Consider the following 18,005-nt stretch of genomic DNA (forward strand, 5'->3'; position numbering starts at 1 on the left):
AATATCTTCTGCTCCTGGTTATGTCCTTACCATTTCTGTCCTTTATCGAGCCCATCTTTGCATGAAATATTCCCTTGGAATCTCTAATTTTCTTGAAGAGGTCTCTTGTTTTTCCTATTCTGTTGTTTTCCTCTATTTCTTTGCATTGATTGCTGAGGAAGTCTTTCTTATCTCTCCTTGCTATTCTTTGGAACTCTGCATTCAGATGCTTATATCTTTCCTTTTCTCCTTTGCTTTTCGCTTCTTTTCTTTTCACAGCTATTTGTAAGGCCTCCTCAGACAGCCATTTCGCTCTTTTGCATTTCTTTTCCATGGGGATGGTCTTGGTCCCTGTCTCCTGTACAATGTCACGAACCTCCGTCCAGAGTTCATCAGGCACTCTATCTATCAGATCTAGTCCCTTAAATCTATTTCTCACTTCCACTGTATAATCATAAGGGATTTGATTGAGATCATATCTGAATGGTCTAGTGGTTTTCCCTACTTTCTTCAATTTAAGTCTGAACTTCGGGTGCCCAGTATGCTACTGGAGCTCAGTGGAGAAATAACTATAGAAGGAATAAAGGGATGGAGCAAAAGCAAAACCAATACCCAGTTGTGGATTTGACCAGTGATAGAAGCAAGGTCCGGTGTTGTAAAGACCAATATTGCATAGGAACCTGGAATGTTAGGTCCATGAATCAAGGCAAATTGGAAGTGGTCAAACAGGAGATGGCAAGAGTGAACGTCGACATTCTAGGAATCAGTGAATTAAAATGGACTGGAATGGGTGAATTTAACTCAGATGACCATTATATCTACTACTGTGGGCAGGAATCCCTTAGAAGAAATGGAGTAGCCATCATGGTCAACAAAAGAGTCCGAAATGCAGTACTTGGATGCAATCTTAAAAATGACAGGATGATTTCTGTTCGTTTCCAAGGCAAACCATTCAATATTACAGTAATCCAGGCCTATGCCCCAACCAGTAATGCTGAAGAAGCTGAAGTTAATCGGTTCTATGAAGACCTACAAGACCTTTTAGAACTAACACCCAAAAAAGATGTCCTTTTCATTATAGGGGACTGGAATGCAAAAGTAGGAAGTCAAGAAACACCTGGAGTAACTGGCAAATTTGGCCTTGGAGTATGGAATGAAGCAGGGCAAAGGCTAATAGAGTTTTGTCAAGAGGATTCACTGGTCATAGCAAACACCCTCTTCCAACAACACAAGAGAAGACTCTACACATGGACATCACCAGATGGTCAACACCGAAATCAGATTGATTATATTCTTTGCAACCAAAGATGGAGAAGCTGTATACAGTTAGCGAAAACAAGACCAGGAGCTGACTGTGGCTCAGATCATGAACTCCTTATTGTGAAGGGCCATGCTCAGTAAATCTTTAATCCAGTTTTCTGTTGATGGGCTGGGCTTTGATCCCTCCTTGTTGTTTGGCCTGAGGACTTAATTCAACGTCCCTGACCCCGCAGCAGGACACTGCTGAACCGCGCCTCCACCTGAGACTCCTGGACACTCAAGGCAAATCAGGCTCAGTCTCTTGTGGGGACACTGCTCCTTCCTCCTGGATCCTGGTTTTCGAACAAAGTTTTATTTTTGCCCTCCAAGAGTCTGTTTCCTCAGCCCTGTGGACATGGAAAAATGGATTGGTTCCAAATTGGGAAAGGAGTATGTCCAGGCTGCATATTGTCACCCTGCTTATTTAACTTATATGCAGACTACATCATGCGAAATACCAGGCTGGATGAAGCACAAGTTGGAATCAAGATTTCTGGGAGAAATATCAATAACCTCAGATATGGAGAGGGCGCCATCCCCATGGTAGAAAGTGAAGAGGAACTAAAGAGTCTCTTGATGAAAGTGAAAGAGGAGAGTGAAAAAGTTGGCTTAAAACTCAAAATTCAGAAAACTAAGATCTTGGCATCCGGTCCCATTGCCTCATGGCAAATAGATGGGGAAACAATGGAAACAGTGACAGACTTTTTTTTCTTGAGCTCCAAAATCACTGCAGATGGTGACTGTAGACATGAAATTAAAAGACACTTGCTTCTTGGAAGAAAAACTATGATCAACCTAGACAGCATATTAAAAAAACAGAGACATTACTAACAAAGTTCTGCCTAGTCAAAGCTATGATTTTTTCAGGAGTCATGTGTGGATGTGAGATCTGGACCATTAAGAAAGCTGGAGAATTGCTGCTTTTGAACTGTTGTGCTGGAGAAGACTCTTGAGAATAACTTGGACCACAAGGAGATCAAACCAGTCAGTCCTAAAGAAATCAGTCCTGAATATTCATTGGAATGATTGATGCTGAAACTGAAGCTCCAATATTTTGGCCACATGATGCAAATAATTGATTCATTGAAGAAGAACCTGATGATGGGAAAGATTGAAGGCAGGAGGAGAAGGGGATGCCAGAGGATGAGACCATTGGATGGCATCACTGACTTGATGGACATGAGTCTGAACAAGCTCCAGAAGTTGGTGATGGGCAGGGAACCTTGGTATGTTGCAGTCCATGGGGTCCCAAAGAGTTGGACATGACTGAGCGATTAATCTGAACTGAACTGAACTTCATACATTAGGACAAGTGAAGATTCAAGAGACTGATAATGACTAGTGTTAGCAGGTCATAGAAAACCAATTATTCTTTCATCTTGGTTGCTGCAAATGTAAATGATACTTTTTGAGGAAAGGACATTAACAATATGGACTTAGAGCAAAAATACATATTGTTTGATATAGTAATTTCATTTCCAGGAATTAATCCTATGGGAATATCACACAGGTACTCAGATAACTTTACTGCTATTCTGTTTGTGACATAAAAAGTGGGAAACAACATAAATGTTGATCCAGAGGGTATTGAATACATTTAACAGCCACTTTGCACAATGGCATTACATAGCAGTAAAAGAAAATAAGATAAGTCTTATATACTGAGAGAAAATTTTTCATGAAATAAAACATTAATAAAATCACACACACACACACACACACACACACATATATATATATATATATATAGGTATTTTATGTTTATAGTATTCTACTGCTCACTTTAGGTCTATACACATAAAAAGAAAAGTCCAGAAAGATCTATTTACTGTGATTACCCCTTAGTGGTGAGATTGCAATAATATTTTGGCTCTTAAGATTTCTAAATCATTTGAAATTTTCATGGGTCAGTTTAAAAAGATAAAAATATGAAAATGGAAAGAACACAATATGTAATATATTTAAAGTCACTGATGAGAAAGTTATTCATGAGCATGCTGAGCTGGATGAAGCACAGGATGGAATCAAGACTGCTGTGAGAAATATCAATAACTTCAGATATGCAAATAACATCACCTTTATGGCAGAAAGTGAATAGGAACTAAAGAACCTCTTGATGACGGTGAAAGAGGAGAATGAAAAAGCTAGCTTAAAACTCAACATTCAAAAAATGAAGATCATGGCATCCAGTCCCATTACTGCATGGCAAATAGATGGGGAAACAATGGAAACAGTGACAGACTTTATTTTCTTGAGCTCCAAAATCACTGCAGATGGTGACTGTAGCTATGAAATTAAAAGATGCTTGCTCCTTGGAATAAAAGCTATGACAATTAGGCACCATATTAAAAAGCAGAGACATCACATTGCCAACAAAAGTTCATATAGTCAAAGCTATGATTTTTCCAGTAGTCATATATGGATATGATATTTGGACATAAAGAAGGCTGAATGCTGAAGAATTGATGCTTTTGAACTGTAGTGTTAGAGAAGATCCTTGAGAGTCCCTTGGACAGTGCGGAGATCAAACCAGTCCATAATTGGAAGGACTGATGCTGAAGCTGATGTTCCAATATTTTGGCCACCATGCTGGGAACGATTAAAGGCAGGAGGAGAAGGGGATGACAGAGGACGAAATGGTTGGATGGCATCACTGGCTCAATGGCCGTGAGTTTGAGTGAGCTTTGGGAGATGGTGAAGGATAGGGAAGCCCGGTGTGCTGCAGTCCATGGGGTTGCAAAGAGACTGAGTGATTGAACAGCAGCAACAATGAGAAACTGTTTTGTTTTTTTTTTTTTAAATAAGGATATAAGCAAAAATGAGCAAACAATGGTTATAGCTTAGGTGTAATTTTTGCTGGAGAAGTATAATGGCTTGTTTAAAGAAAAGTATTACATCACAATTTTTTACCTTTCATTTCTAAGATAACATTGAACTTTTTATTTATGGTTCTAGTAGTTTTATTAATGGAGAAGGAAATGGCAACCCACTCCAGTGTTCTTGCCTGGAGAATCCCAGGGACAGGGGAGCCTGGTGGGCTTCCGTCTGTGGGGTCACACAGAGTCGGACACGACTGAAGTGACTTAGCAGCAGCAGCAGCAGTTTTATTAAATTGGAGGCAAGCAAGAACACTATGAAGACTGCAACTCTGACTTAGGTTAATGATCTTTAAGACATTCCTCATTACATTTATTGGAATCCAAAAACATGTAAGGGAACACCTGAAATGAACTCCCTGACCACTAGTCATCAAATAACATTTCTATAAAGATTATGTAGGTTGACCGAATAATGAAGTATCCAATGTTTGTGTAGCATATAAAGACTCATTTATTCATTTTTAAACCTGGTGATATTTATTCATTTTTACACCTGGTGGCATTTTATTCACTGGGTAAATGGGAATTGTTAAAGAAGTAACTTTGAGGGAAACATCTTTCTATTCAAATTAGGAGTTAGCTAACCACTGTCACACAGAGTCATGGCTATTTTACAAATACTATACTAATCAGGAGACTTTAGTGTGAATGGAAGACGAAACTGACTTTAGGATCTGATGCCCTGAATACTTTGTGGTTAGGCAAATTTTCTTAACTACAAATATTTAGTTTCTCCATATATAAAATAAAAATAATAGTGATGCCTGTTTCTTACAATTGTGTAAGAATTTAAGTAATTAATACAGATCCTTGGAATATATGGAGAAGGAAATGGCAAACCACTCCAGTGTTCTTGCCTGGAGAATCCCATGGACGGATGAGCCTGGTGGGCTACAGTCCACGGGGTCACAAAGAGTCGGACACGACTGAGTGACTTCACTTTTTTGGCATATAATCACTAGCTAATTATATTATCAAGAAGAAATGAGTTTCAAGAACAGGGGGTAATCAGCTATTTCAAATCCTGTAAATTATTAAAAGACTGTGACTAAGGAACAATGGAATTTACTAATCTGTAAATCACTGATGACCTTCAAGAACTCTGTTGCAGGAGTGGTGATGGTTAAGGGAAAGGTAACTCATGATAAAAATAGAAGGAGTTGATGTGGAATGTGTGGAGCTTTTGATAGTTAAGAGAATAAAAATAATACGATGATAGTTTAATAGGCAGAAGACCAAACCAAGCATTTTCCCAGCTAGGACACATTGATTATTTTCTATGATGAGAAAGAAGCTACTAGAGATGAAATTTAAGGAAAAATTCTTGGTTAGTTTAAAAATTAAAATCCAACTAGCTTTTGAAATGAAGAAGATAGGGAATGGAGTACTGTTTATCTAATCTATGTGTGGCCAAGTGTGTGTGTGTGTGTGACTGAAATTCATTGATAAGCTATTCAAAAATTTAGACTGTCTCTCTGTTTACACACACATACATGCATACACACATGCCACACTCAAGAACACACAATTTTGCATACAATTAGGAGAATCCATTAATCCCTTTAATCCATTCATGAGTCAATTCTTTCTCCAAATGGTCCACAGATTCCCCCAAAATTTACCCTCTTATAGGACTTAGAAATAGTTTAGACAAATATGCATTTAGATTTGTGTATAAATTAAAATTAACAATTAAGTTAGAGGTCAAAGATTCCTATGAAATATAAATAAAATATATTTATTCAAAACACAAATTACTTTTCAAAATATAAATAGAAAATATAAACTTGAAATTTTTGCACTGATTCAGAAATAAATGTTCTATGTGACACAGAAAATGTAATACAGCTAAATTTAATTGAGCTATAATTATAGGTTAAATATTTTCCAAACACTTTTCTAATATTCATAAAATACATGTGTCTTTTGTTAATGAATGAAGAAACTGAGGCTCAAAAGTGCAAGTAACTGGCCCACTATCAGGTTGCAAATCAAAGCCCATCTGGATCAAAAGCCCAGAAAAGATTATCCCTATCACGAATTATAAGAATATTCTAGGCCACTATACACAAAGAGTATGCATTAATAGAATCTATGTGTGATTAATAAAGGCTGCTTTTTTTTTCTAGGAAAATACAAAAGAACACTAAAGAAAAGAGAAGAAAAAACTGATGTTAAAGATCAATTACCCTTGCAACTTGTTATTCATATTTGGCAATCAAAGACATGATTGATCACTATTTACTTGAAATTCTTCCTATGTCTTGGCTCCCATGAATTATTCTTACCTCACTTTTCCTCTGAACTCTGACCCATTTCCTTCAGTTTCATTTTCTCTCCTGGTCCCTGAAGTACTGGCATTTCCTGGGATTTTGTCCTCAGCATTCTTTTCTCTGCTTTTGCTCTCTCTGGATGATATCATCCACATCCATGGTTTCAGTCATTATTCAGTGTCCCTCTTCAGTTCAGACTGAGCCCAAGAGCTCCAGATACATATGTCCAAAACCCCATTGCATTTAAATGTCTTTTAAATGCCTCCTTATCCATATAGCCACACAAAACTCACCTTCCTCATTCAAATCTGCTCCTTCTTCAGTGTGCCCCTTCCTAGTTTAGTTTTGATAATTTGTCAAAACTAAAAATTGAAGAAATTATCTTTAATTCTTACCATACTTTTCTTTCACCAACCTACACAGACATCCAATCCATCACTACGTTCTGTCAACAGTTCTGTGTGGATCTATTTACATTTTTCTTGTCTCAGAGCTTCCACTTTTATTCAAGAATTTATCTTCCTAAGTTGTATTACTTTAAGACAACTGTTTTTTTTTCTTCCCATTTTGCCCCTTCTCATACATTTTCCTTCTTGAAATCATCCTGTTCTTTATAAAACATAAATCTGATTATTCCACTGTTGTGTTAAATCATTTATTTGTCGCCCTTTCATTCCAAAGAGTTTCCTTACAAGAGCTACAAGCCCCTGTGTGGATCTACAAAGCTTCACCCCTAGCACACCTCTCCTTCCCCTCACACTCAGTATTACAGTCAGACTAAACCACATTCAGTGGCTTAATCACACCTGGCCTCACCATCCCTTGATGCCTTGTCACGTGCTGCTAATTTGGCGAGGGGTGCCTTCCTTCCTGTCTATATTTCAAATAACTAGCGCCTTAAAGCCCAGATCAGGTAATAACTCCCATAGGACAGCATGCCAAGTTTGATGTTCCGTCCTGTGTTAATCTCTGTCACAGCACTCTATTTCTTTGTCATAATACTTTGTCTTACTGAACTGTGATAACTGGCTTGTATATATTTCCCACTGCTCCTTGAGGACAACAACTGCTCTTATAATTTTCAATATCCTCATTTCTGGGCTTCCCACGTGGCTCAGTGGTAAAGAATTTGTCTTCAACGCAGGAGACATGAGTTGGATCTTTGGATCAGGACAATCCCTGGAGAAGGAAATGGCAACCCACTCCCGTATTCTTGCCTGGGAAATTCCATGGACAGAGGAGCCTGGTGGGCTACGGTCCACGGGGTTGTAAAAATGTCAGATATGATTTAGCAACTAAACATCAACCTTCATTTCTAGTAGAGTGTCTTAAATACAGTTGTCCTTGATAAACATGTTTAATGAATAAGTGACTATGTTTATTATCTAATCTAGTTAGTGAGTGGGCAGATTCATTACAAAATATGACTTCAGTCTTTGCTGCATCACTGACTGTCATCTGATTAATGAATAAGTTGCCCAGAAATGTCTTGCCCTATTTTCTTAAAAATATTACAATAAAATTAGAAAAAAAAGACAGTTATTTTATTTCTTGACTCAAGTAATCTCAGTACAGATGTATTTTTCACATCCATGGTCTCCTAGTTAAAGTGCTAGGATAGTGACTAGAACAACTGGGTTCAAATCTAAGCCCTGTGGCTTATTAGCTACACGGTCTTTGGCAAATCAAGCGATTTCTTTGAGCCGAATCTGGCTTACCTAAAAAATAATGACTATCTTTTCAGACAGGCTTACTCCAAGACTAGTTGAGGTCAAATAAAATCATATACACAAAAACAGTTTAAAACCTGTGTTATAATAAAATGTAAGGTATATGGAATTTATTATTCATTTTTAAACTTCTGAACATTAGTAAAATTCTGTTAATAAGATATATACATAATTCCTAAAGTCAGAAAGTAAAAATTGTTCCTCTTTGAGAAATAAACACCTCTTGGGAGAATTCATAAGAAAAAAGTAAAGAGAATTTTTTCAAATGGCTTTATGGAAGTTTAATCCTGTGACAGTTCTGAAATACATCAATGCAAATTGTGCATCATTTAAGAAAGGTCCAAGCCACAGGAATATGACTCATCTTTGTCATCAATCTCATGATGGAAAATTAAGATAAAAAGGGGAAATAATATTATAAAACTAAGTAATTATTTCAAATCAACATAGAATCTTGCTATCAACTCAAAATAAGGAAACCTAATTACAGTAACTCATTTTCCTAAAAACAATCAAAAGTCAAACAATATTCATTTCTAATATATTTCTTATAATAACTATGAAGGTCAAAATATCAGAATTTTGATTTTAGCATTTTTAAAATATTATGTCAGTCCAATATATACTCTTAGAGTGCCTTTTTAGGGTTTCATGCTCCTGAAAAGAAGGATATATAATATTTAAGTATTGTTAAAGCCAAAAGACCTTATTATTAAGCACCCTTAAATTCAACATGTTTGAATTAAGTCCCTGGTATATATGCAAAAATGCCTGCAGATTCTACTGGATATACTGTCACATTTAAAACATATTTAGATTAACTAAACAAGTATATTTTACATACTAACCTACTTTTACAAATAGCACTCAACTTGGATATTTAGGGTTGATAAATAAACCTTCACAAATAGAATTAATATTTAAGTTAAAAAAGAACAACTTTTCATCATTACTAAGGTATAATATGCATTCTACTCTTGATTTACAACTTTCCAAGCCATCATGTTGCAAACCACTGAATAGATAGATTTTAGAGAGAAACAGTGAGTAAGATAAACAAATCATTTAAAAATAAATAAATAAAAGACAACAAAAATATTAACCAGATAGTCTTTCCTATCCAAGTTTAAAAAGTTGGAAATATTCAAGAAAAATTCTATTTCACCTAAGTGGCAATACATAACTACTTAATGAATCTTATATATTTTCTACTACCCATTTGAAATTAAAAGAATCATTTGAGAAGCTGAACATCTCTGTGTTTTATTGTAAAGAGACTTCCTTTTTTATGGGATTTCAAACATGACTGAACTAAAGTGATAATTACAATATCTCATGTTTTTTTATCTTTTAGAAAACTTGATGATAGACTACGTCAATATTTTGGTTATTATTGCTTTGGCCAAATTTAAGATATAGCATCCTCCAAACAAAAGCATCTTTATTAATTAGCTATTAGAAAAATATAGGAAAACAGCCTCATTTTAGGTTGTCTTAAATGCTTTGCAGAGAACATACTCAATTTAACTAGCATGTTTGCTTGTGAAGATAGCTATTTGGGGTCAAATGCATAATATTTTGTTAAAGAAAATTGTCCACATCAAATTATTTTTTAAATATTTATTTTGCCAAAGCCCATACTTTGAATAGATTACAGCAAATAAATGTATATCTTTAATTATGTTTTGAAATTTGACTACTTGGGCTACCTATTACACCTATACTTTGTTATTGAAATATGCCATAATTCTATATTACCTGTATTTCTTATAATTTCAGTTTTATACTAGGCAAAGTATGATTTTTCAACAATGGGAATAGTTTAAAAAGAGAACAGTATCTTAATTTAATCTTACATAAATGCTGTTTAAAAAACAGGTTACAAGCCAAAATAAACCCAATGCTCCTTCAGAAACTTGAGATTTATCCCAACAGTGCAAATTTTGAATTTATTGGGGTTTATATTTATGTATGTAAACTCCATACACAGAATGTTTAGATTGTCCAAAATATTCTTTAAACTTTAATTTTGAGACAGAAGAATCAACCTTAAATTACATTTATCCAGTAGATGACCAATAATACTCTTTATTCCTTGATCTGCTAATTTTAGTTTTTAAGTGTATATTTCATAAAATAAATATATTCTATATAGTGGTTCTCATTCACAAAGACACTAGATTACGCAGTTTTACAAGGATTCACTTTAGGAAAATCATATTTAAAATAAACCTATTTGAACACATATTATACCTTTATATTTAATGCAACATGAAAAATTTTAAAATCTAATCCGTATCGCTATGAGGAATATGTTCATGTTAATTCTCTAGACACTATTTTTACCTTTTGTACCCAAAGGCATAGAGCTTGATATACGAGGTTGCCTCATACTTATTGCTTATGTTTCACCTTTGATTAGACTGGAAAAATCATGTGTGTACAGGCTTTTGGTCAGTTCATTTAAAAAACACCAATCACCTGACCCATACTCTCTGATCATTGATTTTTCCTAAATCCTGCTTATATTCACTTTAAGGACATTTGGCATACTCATTTGTCGAAAATTTTCCTTTCTTCAATAGAAAATGTTTTTCCCTTATTTACAACTTATGTGTTTTTTTAAAATACTTTAAACATGTACACAAAGTCAATTACAAGTGATTATGAAAAACATGTTACCACTAACATTACATTACACTTGGAATCAAAATAAGCAGACTTTGTTTTCTTAGTTTTAATTTTCTCAATTGTAACACGTTAAAGAATAGCATACTACCTATATTTTATACCTATTTCTACTTTTTCATGCTGTGTACAGTTTCTCATCAATTTCTTATGTTTACAGGTTCTTTGCCACTAACATTTTATTCTATATAACAGTTTTATTACATAAATAATGTGATACTAACTAAAATTAACCTGAATGAGATTAACAAATTATGTGGAAGGAGAAAAGAAAGAATCATGACTGTAGTTTATAAAGCTGGAAGCCATAATACAAACTTTAGAATACTTAAGAACCTAATCTGGAAATATATAACTAATAAAGTTCCACTTTTATGAAAGTCTTTCAAAATTAAATAATAAAAATATATATTTAAATAGCAATTTACTGTAGACAAAGTACCTTCAGATGTATTTGAATCATGAATTATTTTTAAACTTAGTAGTGTTTTTGTTGCCAAAATCTCAAGAGAGATATAAGGAAAATACTTAAATCAACAGATAACATTCATGTACTAAGGAAAATATTTTATACCTAGAACTATTTGAAATGTTTACATCTCTATCAAAACTTGGAATAAAAAATAACAAAACATTTAAAAAATAACTATCCATAAACTTAGCTCTAATTTATGTTCATTTCTGCTTAAAAACAATTCCCATATAATTATCTTTATAATGAATATTGATTTTATTACTAAATAAAACAAGTGATTTTTCAAATTAAGTAGTGCTCGAAAGAACTAAAACATTCCTGCAAATTAATACAATTGCTGCAGATTAAAAAAAAAGTCAAATGCTTGACCTCCTTATGAAATGAAGTTCAAAAATAAAGTATTAATTAGGTGCCTAAAATTAAGGAAACATGATCATGTTATTTGTTAGATGAATTAATCGCAGATATATATGAATTAAATGAAACAGATATCCTCCTAACACATAAAAACTTTGTTTTCAAATTCACTCGTTTGCTCAAAATACACTTTCTTGTACATAGAAAGAGTACTTTCAAAATAAAAAATATACTCAGCTTGATATATTAAAAATATACAATGCAGACTATTTTATTATTATTGTGCAAAACTTTATATAGAAACTATTCCTACATGTCTTACATAATCTATAACAATTATCTTAACACATAAATTTTAAGGAGCAGTAAATTAGCAACTAAAAATAAGGAGGTATGGAAAACATGTATTTCCCTCAAGAGTGAAAATGTAACCTAAATGCTCTATTGATCATATTTTACTGATTTTTAAAGTAATACACAATTGCTTATATTTTTACTTTATATTATACAGTATTTTCACAGGGGATTTCTAAAAAACTGTTTAATTATAGCATTAGGTAACATCACCAAATCTTAATTTTATTGTGGGGATAAGAGATCCAGCTGGGTTAGTATGTGAATTCAGTGGATTGGAGATTAACATGATTTGCCACCAAGGTAAGAATCCATGGAGTTATATCCAGTGGATATGCACATTACCTGATAGCAAGAGACATTTACAACCCAGAATATAAGAGCAGGACAGCCTCAAGTGACATCACCAGACCGTCTGCAGTGTCAACCAACCTAGTGGAATATACATCCTCCGCACCACCACTCCCCACTTTGTCACTGTTAGCAAACCTTCCATTGCCTTTGCCAGTGTAAGAGAGCATGTGTCTTCCTTAAAAGCAAGATGTATGCTCACTCAAGTGAAAAGCAAATACAAACCAAAGGAAAAGAAATGAAAAACAAGACTGAGTACAATTTTCACTAACTTTACATTCAGGTTGTAGGAATAATACTGAAATGTTAAAGGAGAAAGTAATTTCAAGAAAAAAGAAAGAAGAAAGAAAGGAAGAAAGGGAGGGAGGGAGGAGGAGGGATGCAAGGAGGAAGGAAGAGAAGGAAAGACCAGCTAAATATCCTGGAGACTAAATCTTGTCTGTAACTCTGATTTCCTCTCTATCCAGCAAACTGTGGAGAGCTTGAATGTCTTTCTAAAATATAATAACAGTAATCATACAGAGGAAAGGGACTCTATTGCCCCGTCTTAATTCTCTTCTCATTTATCTTCAACTTATGTTTTACTTACAAGCATTTGTTACAGCAAAGCTGTTGGCGGTCTCGATGTTGTCCACATGAGGTACCAAATTAAAAGGAGCTTCTGACGCATTGGGGCTGGTGTTATGAAGAAAAATTGCTAATCGAAAAGCAGTGTACTCCTGATCTGTGTTTCGGATGAAGAGACCACCTAGCAAAAACAGCAGAAAAAGCCCGTTCAGTGTTTCCTCTTATAACTAATATTACACCCGCACTAAGCACTGTCAAATCCACGGCCATTCACCAATACACACATTAAGGAGCTAGCCCTGCCACATCTTGGGAGACTGCCCTTTGTCTCTAAAGAGTATGTTTAGTATTTCAGTCTTTAGGACAGCTCAGCTTTCTACTGTCCCACTTTGTCATGATCACAGTGGCCTCCGAGACAGACCATTTAGTGTGTTTTGCCTTCTCTCTCTTGCCCTCCCTATGATTCCCAGCACACTGCTACAGAAGCCAGCTCCAGGCACTTCTAAGATGCATGCAGATGAGCAGAAAAGACAATTTGCATTAAAATACAGAAATAGAGGTTTGTGATGACATGCAGGTGAGAAGGAAATCAGAAGGGAGACGTGAACTTTGTTTGTATGCAGTTCCTGGACCCAGCCTAATTAGCCCCGTTTTGTGCACTGTCCACGAGAAATGATGCAGTGTGAGGCTGGGCTTAGCTGGAAGGAATTCAATAGCTGCGTCCCATCAAAAGACGGGAGAACAGCAAAAAAAAAAAAAAAAAAAAAGCCAAGGACAGGACGGATAGGGTCCCCAGAAATAGAGTCCAGAGGGAGGATTAAGGGCAAAAAATTCAAGAGGAAAACTAAAGAAGAAAAGGTTCCAGGAAAGGGATATAATTTTGGAATCGGTTAACTGGTAGCAAGCAAAGGCAAGGAGGTCAGGGTGTAAATGTCTTTTTTCTTTTTTTACCTAAACAATGTCTTCTTGTAATAGCAAAAGCTGTTGCCTATAGCACGGGAAGAAGAGTGGATGGGTTTTGTTTTGTTTAAGGAAACTCTACATCCCTTCACATTCCAGAGAAAGAAATGAAAAGAGATATTAGATAAAATGCAATCAAACCCCACGGAGATTTAATCCCAACTTATTGCAATCCTACTTCAGCGACATGACTGAGGACGGATGGAGTACAGACTGAGAACCGCTCTGTGCTGTTTCAACTGAACCAGCACCAAAGAGGCAGTCCTTATAAAGGGAAGAAAGGACGAGAGAAGAGGAGAAAGGAGACGCCGAATGTTCCCTTAAATTGCTTATCAGCAACTCATTTAACTCACTTTCGGTATCTGCTACAGCCACCCACATGCATACCCCACTGGATCAGAGCTTACCTATTTGCACGCTGCTCGGAAAGGCTCCCATGGCGAGTCCCCAAAATCCAGAAAATAGCAAGACAATCTGTCTGCAAGTAATCCTCATCTTCTTTTCTCCTCTCCCTGGCGCGCGCTCTTTCTCTCGCACTCTTCCTAAAGACCGTTCAGAGAGGCATTGAGGACTATGGCGCTAAAATTACAAACAACCGAAAAAAAAAAAAAAAAAAACGGGAAGAGGTTTGGACGGTTTAGGGTTATGATTTCCCTTAGCAATCCATCCCGAGTTGCCAGATTTTTCCCGCAGTCTCCATAGCCCTGGGAGAGGTTTGCTGTCCGGCTGCAAATATTGCACATGCAAAAGATGGTGGTGGAGCGGCTCCTGGCTGCTCGCAGGGATGAGACATGCGCTCTATCTGTGCCTAGCTCACACTCACGCTCGGCCCTCGCTTTCTCACCTACACACACACACACACGTACACACACTGGCGCCGCGGACACCGCGCGCTCCGCGGCTGGGGTCTGCCACCGGCCACCTAGAGCCCCCACCGGCCACCTAGAGCCCCCGCCGCCCCGCGCGTCGCTCCCCTCGGCGGCCCCTCGGCGGGCGCCGAGCGCTAGCTCCGCAAGTCCCTCGCCCACCGCACGGCGGGCTTCGCCCCCGGCTGCTCACCGGAGCGCCCCAGGCTCTCCGACGCTCCGCAGCCAGTGGAGACAGATTTTTCCCTTTCACCGCTCCCGCCTCTCTCCTTCCCGCTTTGTCAGGGGGTTCCACTCTGGGGCACCCCCAGGGTCCCTCTCTTTGCTTTCCAGGCGCTTCTGTTCCGCGGCGGCGTGAGGCTGGAAATCCACCCGCGGGCCAGGTCCTCAAGCCCTGACCATGGCCCCTGGGAGCTGGTCCCTCCGGGTGCTCCCGGCCCCCTGCCGCATTCTTGCAGGCTCTGGGGAGGACAGGCTGCCTCCCTCTCCAGCTCAGCCTTTCTCTCAGCCTCGCCCTCTTCTGCCACTGGGCTGCGCACAGGACTCCGGTCCGCGCTGCAGCAAATGTTTCTCATCAGCAAACAGCCCAGGGAATCTGGAGGGCCTGAGAAAGGGATGGGTGAGATGAGGGAGTTCAGGGAGAGCGAGGATGAGGAAAGGCGCAAAGGGCAGCCCCTGAGTCCGGGTCCAGCGAGGGAAGAAGTGAGGAAGGTCAGGGTGGAAAAGAAACACAGCAAGGCTGAAACAGGCTAGGAAAGAGAGCAAGGAAGGAAAAGTTAATTTAAAAACAAAGAAGGGTAATGTAACAAACAAGGTGGGGAGGGGACTGAGAAATGAAAACTGAATAGGGCCTCTTCGCTGTTCTTTGAAAGTCATCCTTTCTTTGCAATCTCTTTTCAGGTGACACGTTTCCTCTGTGCTGGGCCTGCCTCAGGATTTAGGAAGCGCATAGTTCAGAGGCTTGGTTCTCCTTGGGTTAGTGGGCACAAGTGACTATTTGTGCCTGATAGAAAAATCGATGTTTTTCATGCACATCTTTTCTTAACTGGAGCTCCAGAATACTCAACTCTACTCCATGTCACCCCAGGAATGCTTAAGCACTGCATTGATGATGTTAATAGTTGCTTTAAATGGGTAGAAGAAAATTAATTATTCTAGAAAGTTTTAGAGCTATGGTGTCACTGCCTCTCCATGGGTTAACTATAAGACTTCATTTCACTTGACTGTGTTGGATGGAGTCTGTGCCACACCCAGAGAGCCACTGCAGAAGTAATGCATGAAAGGTTTCTAATTTCCTCTGTACCATCTGAGGTCTCCTGACCTAGACAGTATATTCAATCCCCGAATTCCATTATGAAAGAAAAAGTGTTTTAAATCTTTACAGGTCTTTGGGTGCCATTGCTTGAATCATATTATTTTAGAGTCTGCAAGACTGGGTCACATCAGCTAAAGCCAAGGTTCTGAAGAATTGTTAGAGGGAAGAATTCTCCTTAAAGCTTAACTGTAAGAAATTTTAGAAATCTAATGGCATGATGCCTTCATTTAATGTATTAGTATCTTTTATATTTAAAGTACTGTCTTCTATTATATTTTAGGAATGAATATAGGAAGTGCTTGTGTTTATTTGATGTAACATTTGGGAAAAGAAGAGAAAGAACTGATTAATGTGGCGTTCTTACAAGGGCCCAATTGGTAAAGACTTCTTGAAATATGTATTACCTTTACTCCTTCAAGTATCCTTTTGTTCAGTTCAGTTCAAAATCAAAAATCCTTTTGTTAGGTGTCACCAAATGCCTGTATTTGGAGTTTGAGGATGACATTTAATAATCCCTGCTAAGACATCAGAGTGCTTTTCTTCAGAGTGTTTCTCTAAGTTCTGAATTTTGCTTTTAAATACATCTTTTTGTTGTAGCTATGTGTCCACATTTCTGTTACATTTCACTACAAACTGTCATGACAAAAAACAAGTTAAACAATTGTGAGTAATTGGATGTCACAAATCATACATTTGTCACTTAGATATTCAAGTCAAGTTGTATTTGAAATGTTTTCCTTTTTGTCTTTTCTGTCAATGTAAAAACCAAACTGTAATAATATTATTGTTTCCCTTATAAGAAGATAATAAAATAGATCACATAAAATTTAAGTTGAACTTAACTGAAATTAAAATTTCAAACCCCAGAAAGCCATTAAATTCATCACCTCCTGGGCAAATAGTCTAGCTCTCCTTAATGCATAGAGGTGATTATTAACTTTTGTTCTCAGAAATGAAGAGTTGAGGTTTCATAGGATAAAATGCCACTATCAATTGAAGTTCAAAACAAGTTTTATTTTTCATCTAACCAGTATAATGACACCTTAGCTAATAATGACCTTGGCTATATTTTCCAATATATAGACCTAGATATTTTTCTCTATATCTATACCTACATAGATATACATATAGGCATGCCCTCCTCTCATGCCTGTCTTTAAGGCAAATTATTCTATTAAGATTTAACAAAAGAAAAAAAGTTTGGATTTGGCTAGAAAGGACAGCAAGAGGAGGCTGTGGCAAATGTGCATTCATATATAACAGAAATGATAATCACAATACTAAAGACAAAGCAGTGAAAAATAAAAATGGATCTGGTAATGGTACAATAACACTTGCACTTTTAATCTTGAATTTTTGGCCCTCCAAACAATATTATATCTACTACTATTACAAACTATGTCATATATATTTACTACTATGATAATATATCTACTACTGTGGGCAAGGATCCCTTAGAAGAAATGGACTAGCCCTCATAGTCAACAAGAGTCCAAAATGTAGTACTTGGGTGCAATCTTGAAAATAACAGAATGAACTCTGTCTGTTTCCAGGGCAAACCATTCAATATCACAGTAATCCAAGTCTATGCCCCAACCACTAGTATTGAACAAGCTGAAGATGAATGGTTTTATAAAGATCTACATGACCTTCTAGAACGAACACCAAAAAAAGATGTCATTTTCATTATAGGGAACTGGAATGCAAAAGTAGGAAGTCAAGAGATGCCTGAAGTAACTTGCCTATTTGGACTTGGAGTACAAAATTTGGATATGAAGCAGGGTAAAGGCTAACAGAAATTTGCCAAGAGAATACACTATTCATAGCAAACACCCTCTTGCAGCAACACAAGAGATGGCGCTACAGATGGTCAATACTGAAAACAGATAGTTTATATCCTCTGCAGCCAAAG

General features: G+C 36.9%; 1 protein-coding gene and 1 pseudogene across 1 annotated transcript in view; one reads left to right on the forward strand and one right to left on the reverse strand.

The window, feature by feature from the left end:
- GRIA4 (glutamate ionotropic receptor AMPA type subunit 4) overlaps positions 1–15,067 on the reverse strand; it is a 635,851-nt gene extending 620,784 nt beyond the window's left edge. The window contains exons 1-3 of the mRNA XM_055422848.2: positions 14,972–15,067; positions 14,320–14,491; positions 12,975–13,133 (exon numbers count right to left, since the gene is read on the reverse strand). Coding sequence (XP_055278823.1) covers positions 12,975–13,133; positions 14,320–14,407 — 247 coding nt within the window. The 5' untranslated portion in view covers positions 14,408–14,491; positions 14,972–15,067. The remainder of the gene's footprint in view (positions 1–12,974; positions 13,134–14,319; positions 14,492–14,971) is intronic.
- On the forward strand, positions 14,697–15,406 carry LOC148775533 (uncharacterized; annotated as a pseudogene).
- The last annotated feature ends 2,599 nt before the right edge of the window (positions 15,407–18,005 follow it).

This window comes from Moschus berezovskii, chromosome 14 (genome assembly GCF_049115385.1).
Source record: "Moschus berezovskii isolate FMDL1 chromosome 14, NW_MosBer_1.0, whole genome shotgun sequence".
NCBI lineage: Eukaryota > Metazoa > Chordata > Mammalia > Artiodactyla > Moschidae > Moschus > Moschus berezovskii.